Source organism: Meles meles, chromosome 16 (assembly GCF_922984935.1).
Source record: "Meles meles chromosome 16, mMelMel3.1 paternal haplotype, whole genome shotgun sequence".
Taxonomy (NCBI): domain Eukaryota; kingdom Metazoa; phylum Chordata; class Mammalia; order Carnivora; family Mustelidae; genus Meles; species Meles meles.
This window is the reverse complement of record NC_060081.1, coordinates 74,362,430-74,379,638: the sequence shown is the minus strand read 5'-3', so window position 1 is coordinate 74,379,638 and position 17,209 is coordinate 74,362,430. Positions and strand designations below refer to the sequence as shown.

Here is a 17,209-nt window from a genome sequence, read left to right as displayed (position 1 = left end):
GAAGGGAGGGAGGGAAGGAGGAATGTTTATTTAATGGATGAATGAAAGGGTGATGTATCTTATAGACATTAATTAACCCAGCCCTTTGCTTTTTCCAGAATGCCATAGAATCCGTATTGTTAGGGTTGCCAGACTGAGCGAATAAAAATACAGAATGCCCAGGAAAATCTGAATCTCAGATAAACAATGAGTACCCTTTTCAGTAGAAATATGGCCCCTGCAACGTTTGGGACAGCTTGTTCTAAAAACTTATTTGTTGTGTATCTGAAATCAGATTTAACTGGGTACCCTGTATTATATTTGGCAAGTTTGCATGCTGGTCACCCTGAATGTGTGTTTTTGTCAAGTCACCCACAACAAAGGTGGCAGTTATTGGACTAGAATTCATTTTTGCCCCGAATTTCAAGGCTAGGTGTGCTTTAAACCTGTACACTGGATTACATGATAATGACTATAATTTCAAGTCCTTGTGCATTTTAGACTCATTGATTTGCTCTTTGTTTAATTTCTATTATTCGAGAGAGTGTGGTTTTTAAAGGTATAGGCAGATACTTACTGAAATCGTGTCAGATTACTTCTGTCCTAAAATAGGGATGCGCATTTAACATCATCTAATTAATTTTTAATGAAAAGTTGCCTTTAATATTTGGCAGAGCATTTTGCAGGATTTACGACCTATCTAAGAAAGGAAAGGAAATTCAGGCCAAAATTTGCATCTCACAGAGAACAGAGATATGGCAAAGCTCCCAAATTTTCCATAAAATCTTGACCATGCTTTCTAAAACAGCATGTCCTTTTGTACAACGTGCGCCATCATGCATACCAGCTCACACTAGAGTTCTGGATAACAGCGATCTCATTTTGTGGTCACTTCAAAACCCATCTGCATAATTCTAAGCAGTGGACAAGGTACTGTGTGGATGTTGTCCTAAGGGAGGACCTCGAGGGTGAAGGAATTCTTCCCGTACGTGGCCAGAGGATCAGAAAGCCCCCCTCCGTGCCAATGTGGGAGCCACTCGGCAGACTGTAATATCTTTAGTATTAACACAAACACACCATGCACACGCACCATTTTTTTGTGTACACACAACACACGTATACACCTATGGTTCTGAATGAGTCTTAAATACTCAAACTTTCTTTTTCCTTAAATACTCAAACTCAGCCCTATTTCACGAGCACAACGTCACGGTGTTTATCTAAGAATGAAGCTTTGGTTTCATGTAATGATAACTCTGTGATGTGGGGCCTCAGAGGTCCAAATCAGAAATATTTATTTTGTACACATGCAGAGGGATGAGAAAAGAGCTATCCTATCCATGTGTTTAACAGATTTGTTGAGTTCCTTTTGTGTAGATTTTTCCAAATGATCAGTTTACCTTTGCTTCCTTAGAACAGACATGCATGTTTCAGATTTTGACTAAGGCTTTCTTTTTCTCCCATCTTTCTATTGACGTATCGCAGTGTTTTGGCAGTGATATTAATTTTTTTCAAAGAATGATTACAGACCTAACAGGTGGAAAATTGGTCTTTATTGTAGCACAAATAAACATTCCCTATTTGTCCTCTTCACCATGGTTTGGACCTACCACTCTGGGATTGGAAACATCTCTCTTCTCGCTGGGTATTCTGTATATATCCACCCTTTTTTTTTTTTTTTCAAGGACCAGAAAAGTATCATAGCAAGTTACATACGATATAAAATGTTATATAGCAAATAAATAGAATGTTGCCAAGCCCCAAGCTCACTTATAGATTCAATAGCTGAATTTTGGCTTTTCTTTCAATGGTGTGAGCTGAACAGATCATGCTTGGAAAGCAAGAGATGAATCTGCTAGGAACACATTCTAATTATCATGATAAAAACATGCAAACAAAACAACAGTCTTCATTTGGACCCAAGGAGCCGTTAGTTATAGGATGGGGTCCCCTTTCATCAGAAGCTCTTAGATCTTCTCAGTGAGGGGACAGTCCCAGATTTTCACCCTTTACTTCCTCTTGACCATCCTCACACTTGGCAACCCCCCTCCCCCACCTGGCTGCAAGGTGAGCCCAAAGCCACACCACGGAAATACCCCTCCTCCACCTGGAACTTGGCTACGGCGCAGACGTTTGTGGCTTGATCCAAAAATCTCCTATTTAGAAACAAAAGCTCTGACACTCGGGGCTGGTGAGGGCTTATATGTTACACTGACTGCTGATACTCTTACTGTGAAGTGACCCAAAGAACGAATCGATCACCTCACGTGACGGAAACGGGACTCGAACGTGCGGAAGCTTTAAGTCAAGTCAGGGTCCTGTCCGGGGTGGGGCCCGAGGTGGAGGACAACCTGAGTGTGTGGGGGGCCCCTAGTATGTAGGGGGTATCATGCTGAGAGAAGGAAGTGGACAAAATACAAAAAAAAAAAAAAAAAAAAAAAAGGAGGGGATGAAAGGAGGGTGTGAAGGACCCAGCCTGGAAACATCTGAAAGCGGCCAGTGTGGCCAAGTCTGCCAACGTATTTGACCTTGGCTTCTGTCCTCTTTCCTGGAGGTGACATGGAGAGTCTGGGCACTGGTGACGATACAAGGCACAGAACTTCTATGATACATGACGCAGATGAACTTGAAGCTGTGGGACCGACCCCATGCGCATCAGCAATGGGTGTTCAGAAAATCATCTGTTTCTTTAGGTAAAGGAAACTCAAGGGTATGCAGTTCAGCTACCTCGGTTAAACGTGGACGCTGATAATAGTCTATCTTAAAGCAAACCAGAGGGCGAGAGAAGAAAATACGCTTCCTCTCTCTGGACTCCGTGTTCTGCAGAGCATATTTTCCTGCCGTCTGACTGACTACACAGGGCAGAAGCTCTTTCCTAACAAACCTAATGGAGGCAAGAAACAGAGGGACGGGAGGGGAAGGGAGCAATCGGCCCGAAAGGAAGCTGCAAAAAGCATGAAATACAAGTAATAATAATCATAAAGTTCACGAGCTGATGGAGAGATCTCTGCACAGCAGCTGCCCCCAGGAACTCTACAGGGTTCGTTCTGCGGCTCACCCTTCGCTCACTGTCTAAGTCATTAGCATCTCTACGGGAAGGCGAGGGGTGAAACGGGACAGTGACGGAAGTCCGTACGTATTAATTAAAATGAGGTGTAGCCTTGTCTGGACCTTCAGAGTTGGGCCCTGGGTCAGGAAGGAGGTCACGTACCACGCAGTGGGACTCTGTGAACTCCATGTCTCTGAGCCCATTTCCTGCTACTCATCACCGACCCTAACCGGGGGATAGTGAGACGCCTAGGACTTACGTTCTAGTCTCTCATACCAATAAGTCCTATTCCAGCAGGCTACTGTCCTCTTGGTACCGAGACACATGAGCTGCCTCTACACGGACCCATCTCCCATCAGGACGTTCCTCACAAGGCTACTGGGCCATCACCTGGGAGCAAACCCGTACCTGCAGAGCTACTCTTCATCCACGTCCGTTACAAACTGTGAATGGTGCTCGGGTGACTTGCTGTGCGTTTTGCTTAGGTGGAGTTTTACCGCGTGTTTGCTCACAAATGTCCGACAGCACAACTTACACTTGAATTTAGAGTCCGTGTCCTCTTCGCCAGCTATGGTTTCCGGAGACCTCTGAGCCGACGACACCCGGGAGATCTCTGGTTCCGCCTTGCTTTGCTGTTCCACGGCCATGCGGGTCATGTCCTTCATTTGGAAACCCAGGTGCGACTCTAAGTGACTGATGTAGGTAGAAGGCGTTCTGAACTGGGAGGCACAGTCACTGCAATAAAAGATAGGGTGTCCCTTGTCCATGTTTTTCAGAAACTTTGTCCCGCCCGTTTTCCTCAGCTGGTACTTGACGTTGGCCAGCCAGTGGCTGATGGTGGTCATGGAGAGCCCCGTGAACTTGGAGATCTGCATACGCTCCTGAGGGCCCAGGTCGGAGAGCAGGTACTTGCCCTCGGACGTCTGGAAGAGGCTGGAGGCGAACTGCGCCTGCAGAATCAGGAGATGCTGAGGGTTCCAGTTGGACTGCCGGCCTTTCCTCTTATGCAACGTCGACACCTCGCTGGAGACGTCCTCGAAGCGCCGGACGTCCATTTCCAGCTTCACGGGCGGCCCGCGCGAGGAAGCGGCGGGCTTGGGCGTGGTGGCCTTGGGGAGCACCTTGACCATGTCAGCGATGTCAGACAGAGCGTGCTTCTGAGGGGGGGACGTGCAGGATTGTGCTTGCGAGGACTCAGCTTTCTTGCTCTTGGACTTGGTCAGGTCGATGGGCTGATCGTTGCTCTCGAACAGGTAGCGCCGGGACACACTGGCCGGCCGCGTGGGGGCGGGACTCAGGCCGGGCTTGTCCATGACGCTGAGAGCCGACTTGTGGAACATTGAAATTGTGCTTGAGCTCGGGCTGGAGCAGGAAGGGGAGCGCAGGGGTTCCGTGGCCTTGCCTAGGTGGTTGTTGAGGACGGACTGCAGGGCGCTGAGCGGGTTGATGCACGGCAGGGCGGGCGGCCGCGGGGGGAGCGCGCACCCGTTGCTGAGAGAGGGACCGGGCTCCGGCGGCGTGTGTTTCTCCGGCTCGCCGCCCTCCTCCCCGAGCCTGGCCTCCTCCTTCAGCAGGCCAGGCTCGGCCTTCTTGGATTCCGATGGGGTTTCGCTTTTGGCGAAAGGGTCCCCATCGCTGTGGCTGAAAGGCGACGCCTCCTCCTGGGGGCTCTCTTTCCCGCACTCCTTGGCGGCTTCCTCTTTGTCGTCCGGCTCCTTCTTCACTTGGGTGTAGGGGGCCAGGTTGGCGGGCACGGAGACCAGCGGCATCACTTTCCACTTGGGGGCAATGGGCCTTAGCTTGTTGGGGAGGTTGGGCCGGATCTGCAGGACCTGGGATCCCAGGGGCAGAGCAGGCTTGGCGCCCTCGGACAGCTGGTAGGCTGCGTGGATGCTGGGGTACGCGCTCCAGCTGGGAGCCCCGTTCTGGGCCTTGTTGATGGCTGTGGTGACGGTGTTTTCCAGTGACTTCAGAATGTCCCCTCCGCCCTTGGAGCCGTCCTCCAGGTCCTCCTCCCTTAGATACTGGTATTTCACGGTGGGGTCTAAGGGCTTTTGCAGGGGATCCTCGTACTCCTCCCGTTTCATGCCTTTCTCATCCTTATTGCTCTCCTCCGGTTTTTCCTTCTTGCCCTCTTTTTTCAGCTCGGGGGTTGGGGCTGCCCCCTCGGAAGCGGAGTTACTCGAAGGCTTGGGAGCAAGCGAGTCACTGCTCGGGGTGTCGGACAGCGACTGCATCTTCTCCACGGCCAGGGGGTCCAGCACCAGCTGCTTGCCCTTCTTGGAGGCCGAGCTGGTGACCTTGAGGAAGTGGCCGGTGACCATCATGTGGGCGGTGAGCTGCTGCAGGGTGTCGTGCGAGCTCCCGCACTCCATGCACTTGAGGATCTGGGACTTGCAGGCCTCGAACTGCCACGTGTAGCTGGCGCCGTTCTGGTAGCCATAGCGGTTGTTGGAGGAGAGCTGCAGGCCGGCGGGCTTCTGGGAGGAGAACGGGTCCGCCAGCGAGCCCGTGGTCGAATCGGGGGAACACGGCCGGTTGACGTCGAAGACGCGTTTCTTGGCCGGAGTGACCATTTTCGAGGAAATGGTTGGGACGGGCTCCTTCAAAGGCACTTTTTGGTAATGTTTTGTTTTTATCATGTGGACGCTCAGGTCTTGGAGGGAATCGAACGAGTCGCCACAAAACATGCACTTGAGAACCTTCTGAGCGTCCTCCTTGTCCATATCCTGGAAAGCCCGCTTCCGGGGCTTCGAGTAGCTGGCCGGGCGCAGCTTGTCCTTCTTGCGGTTGTCGTCTTGGTAGTGGCCCGTCTCGTTCATGTGCACGGTCAGCTCGACCAGGGTGTCGTAGGCGGCGCTGCACTGTCGGCAGCGGAACCGGCTGGCCCCGGTGAACACCGTCCCGCACATCTTGCTGCTCTGGCGGTACAGCTGCACCGAGCTGAACAGGCTGGGCTTCCCCACCGACCGGGACGGCAAGTTCTGCTGGAGGCTCTTGGACAGCGCGTCCTGGTGCCAGTCGAAATCCGTCTTGCTGCTGCCATTGCGGGCGTCGCAACTGCGCCGCTCGCCGCTGGACAGCTTGAAGCCGAGGCCCAGGCCCGACCAGTAGGAATCCGACAGGATGTTGGCGTAGACGGCGGTCATTTTATCCATGCAGTTGTGGCTTTCGCTGGGCAGCTTGGGGTGCATGCCGGCTTTCTGGTCCGGGGCATCCCGACCGCAGACGCTCTTGGCGTCCGACACCTGATCGCTGGCATCGCTCAGCAGAGACTCGTTCTCCGCATCCTGGTTGGACAAGTGGCTCCCGGGAGAGTTCTGGTAGCTGAAGCAGCCCTTCTGCTCTGGGCCTGTTTCTAGCTCCTCGTCTGTCCCTGGGTCATTGCTGCCCTGAAACTGAGCTACCGAACGGCTGTCTTCCTCTTCCTCCTCTTCTTCTTTTATTTCCTCCTCTTCCTTCAGCTCTTCCTCCTGGGCGTAGCCTGCGAGGGAAGAAGAAGTAGAGATGTGGTAAGAGGACAAGTGACCTCTGCCGTCCCAAGCCCCCACTGAGATTCAGTGCTTCCGAAATGGACTGGGACAGCAGGGGAATTCACGCTTTTGTGAATTGCAAGCCATGGACAAGGGGAAAAAGCCAAATTTGATATCTTTTGTGCCGTCTCATATCTTTTTTTTTTTTTTTAATTGACAGGAGTCACACATCTTTATAAATGCCCGGGATCCCAAGTTAATAATTTTCACACATAAGGAGTATCACTCCAATGCTCCGACAGTGGGATAGTCTCTAAAGTCATAGGTAGGACTTTCAAGAAAGCTGGATGGAAATTCCAACCCTACAAAGACAGATCTCTCTAGAGAAGGACGTTGGCTCATAAGAAAACTAAGGCTTGACCCTTGGCATCTCTGTGGTAGGGTTTCTCAAGGTACTGGGGTATATTGGCATGCAATTTCTTAATAAATCATTGTTAAGTGCTCACAGGTAATTTAGATGCATGGCCATTATATTTTTGATAGCCAGTCTCTTTTTGTTATAACATTTTTATTTGTAGAGAGTCACACAGCAGAAAGAGAGATTATGGAGTATCGAATGAAATCTTCCATTGATAGCCGAAAAATTATGTAAACTCAGCAAACATAATGATTTTAAAATAATAGCAAATGGTGTCGGAATGGGAGATTTGGGGAATATCCTATTATTCTCAAACAGGTTTATGAAGACCTTTTCAGACAAGGCTGAAAATGCCCTCTCGATCTTGTGTCTGTAATTTCAAATGCTTTGTGATTTGTGGGTACCCGTCATGAGATGCCAATTATACGTTTGATTTGTAGATGCAAAATGCTATTGGGGATGCATGCCTTCCCTTCTCTGAGAGGATTTAGGACCAGTAATTGCATAGGGAAAATGAAGGCATGAGAGAGAGGGTGCAAAGGGAATTAATGGGCAAATATCCATCAACAGAGATGGGGAAAGTGACTATTTATGCCCATGTGTTCATTTCCTTCACCTGGCCTTTTCAGAGCCCCGTGGATAAAATGTAACTAAAGAAGCACCAAAGCAAGGGAGACTCAGTCTTAGATTTGCAAGGCTTGCATGATCTCAGTGCAATGTTTTCTCCCCGTGAGTCTCTCTCTCCTCTCTTAGTGCAGGTGGGCCCTTGGGAGAAACCCTAGGGTGGGGTGCATTTCCGTTCACCAGGGAGAAATCTTGAAAAAGGGAGATCAGGCATGGAGGTCTGTTCTGGGAGGCAGGCAGAGGGATTTAAAAGACAAGTGATTTTTTTTGGGGGGGGGGGGGGAATAAGGTGGCTCCAGCCAGACACTCCAAAGGTTCCTGCTGTGGCTGCTGAAGATGACCATTTATTGAACAACTACTATCTCCTAGGAACTCTGTTGACCACCGCAAATGCCTTCTTTCATTTTGTGTGATTATTCACACGAAGTGGGAACTATGACAAAACTGAGGCTCTAAGGTTAAGAAATTTACCCAGTGCCACAGAACTAGAGTCTCAGAGTAATGACATTTCTGTGTTGTTTGATGAGAGGATCCGTGGTCCTAACCACTCTCTATGACCAGCCTCGCCAATAAGAAAACTCCATGGAGACCCAAAAGTTAAAGATTCATTGAAATGTCACTAGATAGACAATCACTTCGGAGGGGAGAATTATAGGAATGCTGGAGACAAGAGCCCGAGATTTCAAAGGCATGATATAGGGCGCCCGGGTGGATCAGTTGGTTAAGCATCCAACCCTTGATTTCAGCTCAGGTCATGATCTTAGGGTGGTGAGACGGAGCCCTGTGTCAGGCTCCACGCTCAGTGGGGAGACTGCCTGAGGTTCTCTCTCTCCCTCTCCCTCAACCCCTCTCCCACCCCGTGTGCGCTGTCTCTCTCTCAAATAAATAATTTTTTTGGAAAAGCATGATACCATAAAAAAAGAGGAAATGAAAAAAGAGTTTAGCCACTAGCTTGGTGGTTTTGCTCATTATTGTATTGTTACTGGTGTGTTTTTGCTTTCCTAGCAAGCTGACAAGTGGATTTCTCGTTAAAGTGGTGTTGCTGGTCTCCAGTTCCATACATTGACTTGAAAAAACAAAAGCTACTCAATCTAGTTGGGCAACCATTCATCAGTGGTCACTGTTTGCGAGAAAATTCTCCGCTTCAAATGGCTGGATGTCTACATTAGACAGCCCCCACCCCCCATCCTCATTGCATTTGATTTTTCCAGGACCAATTTGTATGTTTGCAAATTAGTATTTGGTATGTTAGTCATATCATTAAGTTCAAGGAGAAAGCCTATTATAAAATTAATAAATGAGTTGTTACAGAGCCAAGCAAAATACTCCAGAGTCAGGCAAATTTTATCAATCAAACAGGGTCACTTCTGAGAATTCAAAGAGCTTTATTGCTCAAAACCTGGGACAACACTCATTAGCCAAGGCTGTTCCAGGCCAACCGAGACCTACAGTTACCACATCCCTGAGTAATATGATCACAGCATCACAGCAACACATGCGTGCATGCACGCGCGTGCGCACACACACACACACACACCTACACACGCAGAGCCAGTGGGAAAAAATCTATTAGGGAAAAAGGGCTTTCCGTCACTGCAATGGGTTAAGAGCATGGTCAGGTTTTACGGATCTCAGTATTTGCGGTGCCTAACACAGGGCCTGACATTTGGTGGGAAGCAAGTCATGTTATTGTGTGTGTGTGTGTATGTGTGTGTAAAAAGTAGGCGTGCATGAGTGTATGTACACGAGTGTATGTGTGCACGCACACTCCCCCCGCCCCAATCTGCCCAGCCAGTATAGTCATTTTCATACAAGGAGAAAAGAGGTGGGTTTTTTTGCTTTTTGGGTTTGTTTGTTTTTTTTTCCCCTGGCTGACATTTGGAAGCTGAGCTTTCCGGACCAGCTCAGCTCTCCCATCTACTTTGTCCTTCTAAATGGATTCCCCAGAAGAAAAGTCAGAGACAGCAAACGCCTCCCCCACAATACAGATAAAATTTTCTGCTTAATTAGGCATTGACATGTTTACTATAACCTTTACAGAAGAGTAACTCGTGCTGAGAGACCCTTTTTGTCTGTTTTCTTCTGCAGAACAGACTAAATCTCATGCACCCGATAAGGTAACGCATTGAAAAGCTTCATAAGAAAGTGCCAAAGCATCCGTCAAAGCGAGTGTATTTTAACGATGGCTGAGGGTTCCAAGGAGTTTTTAAAAACACATTTTAATATTATACATTTAAAGCCGTTTGCTTGACTTAAGTGATTTCGTGTGCCACCGGCAGCTGACGCGAGAGGAGAGAGAGCCAGAACATGGGTGATCTGGGTGCGTAATGAGTATCTGTCTCTCTCTTGCTATCGGTGATTTGTTTAATACGATTGCCTTGTGTGTAAATCTTGGTAAAGTGGATGAGTGGCAAGTTTATTCTTATGAATACTTATTTAACAAAAGAAGATGATCACAATTATGCGAAGGCACAATGAAAAGAACTGTTCTCTGGAGAACCTCCTTGTGGATCTTAGGTTCAAGATCAAACTCCATGGTGGCAAACATCTCCCTTTCCAACCTAAATTTTGAATCTCAACCCTTGCTGCTGCCGGATCCTGGTCATATGATGCTTGCTCATCCCCAGGATGGCGAATTCCTAAGCAAACCCTCAGTGCTCTAAGTAATTGACTCCACGGATGGTTTCCCTCGTACATGACCACCGCGCTGACTGTGCCACCATTATTCTTCCCTAGGGTGAGGAAGTGGCCTTCCTGCTTCTATTTCCTCCAGGCTGTTTTTCAGAGAATGGCTAGAACATTCTTTCTCAAAAGAATAAGGTATTGGGTGGTGACATTGTTCTGTTTTAACCCCTGCATTGTCTTTGTGCTGCACTAAAAATGAAATCCAAACCCTTAGCATGGTCTGCAGAGCTTGTAGGACTTGGCCTCGACCTCCCTGCTCGATTTTTCCATACCCTCATTCTGCTTTCCACCCCCGAGGGGTGACAGCATACTCGCTCCTTCCTGAACCTGCCAATCCCTTCCCTGATGTGGTTCTCTGCAGCTGCAGACCTCTCTACCTGGAAAGTTCTTCGGACCTTCCCGTGGTGATTTCCTTTTCATTCTTCAGGTCTGTGCTTACAGGGTCTCTTCCGGAGAAGCCTGTCCCGACCAGTCTCCCCTTCTCCGCATAACTCCAGATCACATCCCCTGCTTACTGAGATCCGGTCGCACCCACCCGACTCTGAAGTCCTCTTGTTTCCCCACGGCTTGATTCTCTCCTCCCACTAAATGCGAAGGGGAAATATTTGTCTCCCAGGAAGACAGAGAGCTTGCTTCTCCCAGCACTAAGACTGCACATTGGCACAGATTGGTGTCCACAAATTATCTGAGCATATGAATGAGTAGATCATACAAAAGCAAAAGGATTATTCCAGTTGCAAACTCCGCCCCCATGTCTCTGGATGGTGGAACTGTCCCCTGTTACCGGCAACGCTCCCTCCCCTTCCCTTCAATATAGATCAGGTGCGAATTACAACCATCCTTGACCAGCTCTTCTCAACAATAAAACCAGAACAATCCCATAAATCATCTTTTCAGAACAACATAGCCACCAATGTTCTTGTTGCCAGAAAGCCCTGAGCTGTGAATTTAAACTTTTAAATAGGAAGACTGAAAAGAAGCATCAAGACTGCAAAGCATCAGAAAATGTGCTCTTAATGTGAGCAGACTTTGATTCAAAAAAGACTCACATGTGGGAACTTTCAAAGTATGGACGAATTTTGTCACGAACAAAGTACACTAGCTGTTCACGATATAGATTCTGCAAATATTAAGCTGGTCTTCTCCAGAATTCTTTTTTTTTTTAAATTTTTTTATTTTTATTTATTTGACAGAGGGAGATCACAAGTAGGTAGAGAAGCAGGCAGAGAGAAAGGAGGAAGCAGGCTCCCTGCTGAGCAGAGAGCCGGATGGGGGGCTTGATCCCAGGACCCTGAGATCATGACCTGAGCCAAAGGCAGAGGCTTTAACCCACTGAGCCACTCAGGCGCCCCTTTTCCAGAATTCTTGATTTTACAAAGAAATGCCACCTGAAAAATATATTTTGCGTGCTGTGAACTTTTTACCCTATTAGTGTATGGCTAAAATTCAGAAATAAATCCCTAAATTTTAGAAATTTTCTCTTCTATCAAAGGTTAAAAAAAACAAACAAAAGAGAAACATTTTTTTTAAAATTACGATTCCAATTGTTCTAAGAATGTCTGTCTCTTCAGAATGAATTAAATGAAATTGTGCAAAATAATTCCTGGGTGGCATGGTGTTAGATACCAGATTTTTTTTTTTTTTTTTTTGCGAGGCATACATTTTTGTCGTTGCCTTGAAAAGCCACCATGGAGTGTTTGCCGCACAAACACTGACAGTTTTTATTTTTTTTTATTTTTTAAGATTTTATTTATTTATTTGACAAACAGAGATCACAAATAGGCAGAGAGGCAGGCAGAGAGGGGGAGGGGAAGCAGGCTCCCTGCTGAGCAGAGATCCCAATGTGGGGCTCGATCCCAGGACCCTGAGATCATGACCTGAGCCTAAGGCGGAGGCTTAACCCACTGAGCCACCCAGGCGCCCCAAACACTGACTGACAGTTTTTAAAGGGGCAGGAGAGATGGGGACAGTAATAGCCCGAGAAGAATATAAAATTCAAGAAGGTCGATTTTCAAAAAACGAAACCAGAACTCAACCAAGACCTCATCTGGAAACATATCCAGTGGAGACAGGATCATTGTCCCCAATCTAGCCCACTAAGTGACAGTTTAAAACCACACAAAGGTTCCACAGTGCGCAGAGCAGCCGTCGAGGTCGAGGAAGGGACCGCGAGAACTTCTCACTGTGTCCCCAGGAGGTATGCCACCCGGTGACACGGAGGAAGGCCTCCCTGTCACGAGACGCTCGTGTTCCGGGGACTGTGGTCTAGAAACCCGGGAATATGTATATTGTTGCCGGCACTCACTGGCTCTCTTGTTGGCTGAGTAAAGAGGTAAGATTTCGTTCAAGCAGCTGGAGGTATTTCCCGTGGCGGCCAGCCGGAGGGAGGGCCCTGTGGAGCCGGGCTTGGGGGAGCCGAAGCTCCGTGCCTCAGCGCGCGCCGGGCTAGAGGGCCGGGAGGGGGGTCCCTGACATGCTGCAGGAGCACAGATGTCACTTTCTGAGAATCTAGCCCCCCCGAGCCCAGGCTCCGTCTCCCTGCAGACTGGGGAGATCGTCGAAGCTCATGTACCTTTCTCAGCAGGACCGTTTTCAACAGGGAAAGGACCATTCACGGCATGTGGTTTTTTAAATCCCTGTCCCACCACACACAACTCATTCATGTAAGGGTGACGGGTACACACGGGTCCAAAGAGAAGGGCTTGTTCCCTGCGGCTGGAGGTCGGAACTGAACAAAGCGAGATCCTTATTTAAAGAACGGTGGAGAGGGGCTGGGTGCAGCGGTGGGGGGTGGGGGCTTTCCCGAGCCCATAAGGGCTCTCTAGAGATGGACCCAGAGCTTTCTGAAGGTCACCGAGAACGACGCATCTCTTTTATTATTTCCTATAGACCATTTGGTTAATGGGAACATTTTACTTGTACGCTGAGATGCATAGCAGGTGGGGTCTGAGTGAAGCAAAAAAAAAAAAAAAAGAAAAAAGAAAAAATCCATTTAGTTAACGTCTTCTTGTTGTGGGCACTTTTCTGAGCCCTCTTCCTAGCATTTTGCACCATGTTTTCTGATCTCGCTCTGTGTCTTGCTCTGCGTCTTGGTCATCAGCGAGAAACGGACGACGCGAGTTTACAAGAGGGGAAGGGGATCCTCTGTCATCGCCTGTGGTTTGTCTTTTTTTTTCATTTAATCAAGAAATCTTTACTTTGCAGCTACCACATGCGAGACACTTTAGTCAAGTTCCACTGGAGTGCCCGTCACCGGGGTTGTCCAAAGGCCGAGGACAGTAGAGGGATGGGTCGTGGAGAGAAGCCGGACGCCACGCGGCTGGGATAGAATGAGGTCACGGAAGGGTGAGGCATGGCTGGAGGTGGCCAGGTGACCGAAGTGGGCCAAGTAGGCCAGATGGAAGAAAAAGAATTCTCAGCTGCAAAGGTGAATGTCGTTGGCACTCGTCTAGTAGACGCAGGGGAGCTGCGGGCAGTGGGAAATTTCCGTCACAGCGAAAGGGTGCGGGACTAGCCATGGGGTGGGTGGTCTAAGGGCTGCCAGAATTGTTTGGCTACACCTTGCAGATGAAACCAAATCCGTCTGGGACCCACCCGACTGCACCCTTGGAACCCAGGGATCCAGGGCAGGCAGAGTGTGAAGATTGGGTGCGCTCTGCTGGTCCTTCCATAGACCAGCTCTTTGACCTTGATTCCTTACCACGTCAATAGGAGTGACAGTCCCAAGCCTGCCCAGCTCACCGGGCTCTATCAGGACACAGAAAGTGGATGGTAAACCCTCACTGAGCAAAGCTTGGTCCTTGGAGCGGCAGCAGCATCACCTGGGAACGTGTTAGAAATGCAGACTCTTCCCCCAGCCCAGGCCTACAGAGCAGGAGGCATTTCACAAGCTCCCCAGGGAATTCCTCCACGCACACAAGTTTGAGAAGCCCCACCGTGAACTGCAAAACTGTTAATTAGTGCCACAGTATTTAGCAATCTGCTTCTCTCTCTCCGTGTGCTCGTGTGTGTGGGGGTGGGGGTGGGGGGTGGGGGGGGTACCAGTTTTGGGAGAAGACAAGGCATCTTTGAGAGGGCCAGCCCCTGTCCTCTCCAAGGGCCAAAAGATGAAATGCCTGGAACCTCGACCACGGCTCCCAGTTTACACTGGGAAGCATGGAGCAGGAGGAAAAGAAAAGTTACTGATTCAAGGGCTGACCCGTTCATGAAGAACTAGGACGGCCCCTGGGCTGTGGGATCAGGCAGATCTCCCTTCAAATCTACCACTTACTGCTTCATGGCATCTTGGGAGAGTTGCTAAACCTGCCGGAGGCTCAGCTTCCTCGTCTACAGAAATGGGAATGATTACAGTGTCTACTTCATAGGAAAGAGAGGAGTATCAAATATGATGACGTATGCAAACCACCAAGGCTGTAGGGCAACCTCCCAACCTCCCAGGCCTGTCCGAGGCTTTTTCTAAACACGGCATATCCTGACCTCCCACCTGAACCCACAGCCGGCTGACATCAGTTGACTTCCGCATCTTTTTATCCCTAAATCCTATTCCAAGCCAACAGCTTTTGGATGATATTTGCATTTGGTGTGAACCAGCTTTGTGTGTGTCGTGCCTAAGAAAGGAGCTTCCTTCAGTTTGGGGCTACTTAACATTAAATCATTCTTCCAAGAAGCCAGTGGTACGTGTGCTGGGAACTTCCACACAGCGGTGTGCAAACATCGAATAGCGAGTTCTTACGTCATTACCCATAGTGATCATGTCTGTAGTCCTCCAGAAATAAAGCAATGAACCATCCCAGGGGAAAGGTCTATGTTGGAGGCCTTGGGCTTTGCACTGAGAGAAATGACTAATGCTCAGATCAGAAGGCCTAGAAACACGCTCTGCATTTAGCTACCTACAATATCCATCCAGTGTGTAGTCTTACTGTGAAATGTCCTGGTGACAATTTTAAAAAGCAAACGGAGAAAATATTCATGGAGAAGGGTTAGAAGGGGGCTAGTTCATCAGCTTTCTGGTGGTTCCCGTTTACAAGTCATTATCCTTGCATTATCTTCACGCCAAGAGGGCCATAAATCAGGAGCAGGGGATAAAATGAAATGAAACGAAATCGGGACAAAGAAACGACACAATAGGACTGAGGCTTTCCTAGGAAATTAAGCTTTTTTAGGCTTTGACTTTTCAAGTGGGAGCAACTGTTTTCAGCAAAATGGACATCCTGATTTCCTATACATTTTCCTCACCCAGGGAGACAGAAACACACTGACATTTGTAGTTCTTTCCAAGACTGGAAAGTTTGGAGAGTTTTTTTTTTTTTTTTGTCCCCAAGAAAAGGGACATGAATCATTGTCCGGAACGACCTTCAGAAAGTATATGAAGCTGGGGTAGCCTCGGTATTTTTTCAGACAATATATTCCCATTTTACTTCAAATAACATCGGCGCACACATCCCACAGAGTAAGAAGGTGATTTTGTTCCCTTCGTGCCTGGCCTGAAGTCAAATGTCTTTTCTTTTGTTTTCTTTATTTCTCTTTCTTTTTCTTTTTTTCTTTTCTTCCCTTTCTTTTCCTTTCCTTTCCTTTCTTTCTTTCTGGTAAATGCTGCTTCTTTCTCTGAAATATTTCATGCAGATAATGGATAATGACCACCTCTCATTGCCTTTTCTCAAAGACGTCCAACTGCATTAGCCAGAACCAGAGAAATTTTAACTTGCTTCTTTTGCTAAGTTCATGGCTGTGACCACTTCCCATTAAGAAAGAGAGAGAGAGATAAAGAAAGAGAGAGAGAGAGAGAGAGAAGCTCACACTTCCCTCAGAGAAGCTGAATTGGCTCTGACAGTAATCTGGCCTTTTCTTTCCTGATGAAGAGTCTTTGCTGTCCCTAGAATCACAGAAGTCTGAGGTGGAAAGACTTCCCATATCGTATGGCCAGTTCGGCTCTAACCTGGGAAGGATTTCCTTGTCCTGGTGTTCATCAGTTCTACAACTAATGGCTTAAACATTGGATCGTCCCACTCTTCTTTGCATTGGATTCCCCACCAACATGATTGTTATGACCAGTCTGGCTATGGGCATCACCATTCGTTGCCACCCTTCCCCCCAGGAGTTGAGCCAGCTCTCCACCCTGATACAATTGGCTCTAATCTAAGGTTTGGGGAAAGCTCTTAGCTCAAGCTTTCGTGATGTGCTTTCACCATTTTATTCACACGTTAGTCAGGGAAGTACTCAACATACACTTGCACGTCTTTAGTAATAGAGAATTCCCAGCTTCGAGGAAGCTTATTTTCTATTAAAAGAGAAATAGTAATAGCTAACATCTATTCAGAGCAAATGCTCAAGTAAGAGCCACTGGGCTAATTTTTATATGTGTTACATTATTCGATCCCCACAACACTATATGTCTTTCCAAATCCATGGCAACAGATGATGGCATTGCATTGCTGAGAATGTTAATTACATCTCCAGAGGCACGTAGCTGAATTGGGACTTGAATTTGGATCTGCTGAGTTTTACAGTCTATGCTGGACTCTTCTTTCTCCCCTCACTCCCTCCATCTAATTTGTCAGCCAGACATGTCAATGCTATTTCCAAAATAAATCTAAACTCTGCACACTGTCATCCACCTCGACACTCGGTTCCTGCTGACATCCACCTGCTGCCTTGGTTCAGGCTGCCGTTAGTTCTTCTCCAGTAGATGTGGCGACCTCCTCAACTGGTGGCCAGGCTGGCTCTCCTACAGTACATCAACCTGCGTGGCAGTGACGGGGACCTGTTCACTGGAGCCCCGGCTTCCTCAGCGTAAGCCCTCTCAGCCCTCGGGTTCACGCTCCCTGATGCAGCCTGTAGGCTCTGACCTCGCCTCTTTCCATTTCACGCCCCCTCCCATCAGTGTCGCCTTGCTGACATCTAAGTCCAAATCTCTCCTACCTGTTCCTGAACTCACCCAATTCTTGATCCTTCTAAGATCTTGGAAATTCTGCTTCTCGTATA

The 17,209-nt window shown here is 48.2% G+C and overlaps 1 protein-coding gene across 5 annotated transcripts in view; it reads right to left on the bottom strand.

The window, feature by feature from the left end:
• The window catches only part of TSHZ2 (teashirt zinc finger homeobox 2), a 440,356-nt gene that overhangs the window by 177,203 nt on the left and 245,944 nt on the right, over nucleotides 1–17,209 (bottom strand). For 2 of the 5 annotated variants that reach the window (XM_045981086.1, XM_045981087.1), the window contains exon 2: nucleotides 3,437–6,512. In XM_045981086.1, coding sequence (XP_045837042.1) covers nucleotides 3,445–6,512 — 3,068 coding nt within the window. In that variant the 3' untranslated portion in view covers nucleotides 3,437–3,444. Of the gene's footprint in view, nucleotides 1–1,513; nucleotides 6,513–17,209 lie in introns of those variants that run through there. The other 3 variants (XM_045981088.1, XM_045981089.1, XM_045981085.1) reach the window with 2 other exon arrangements.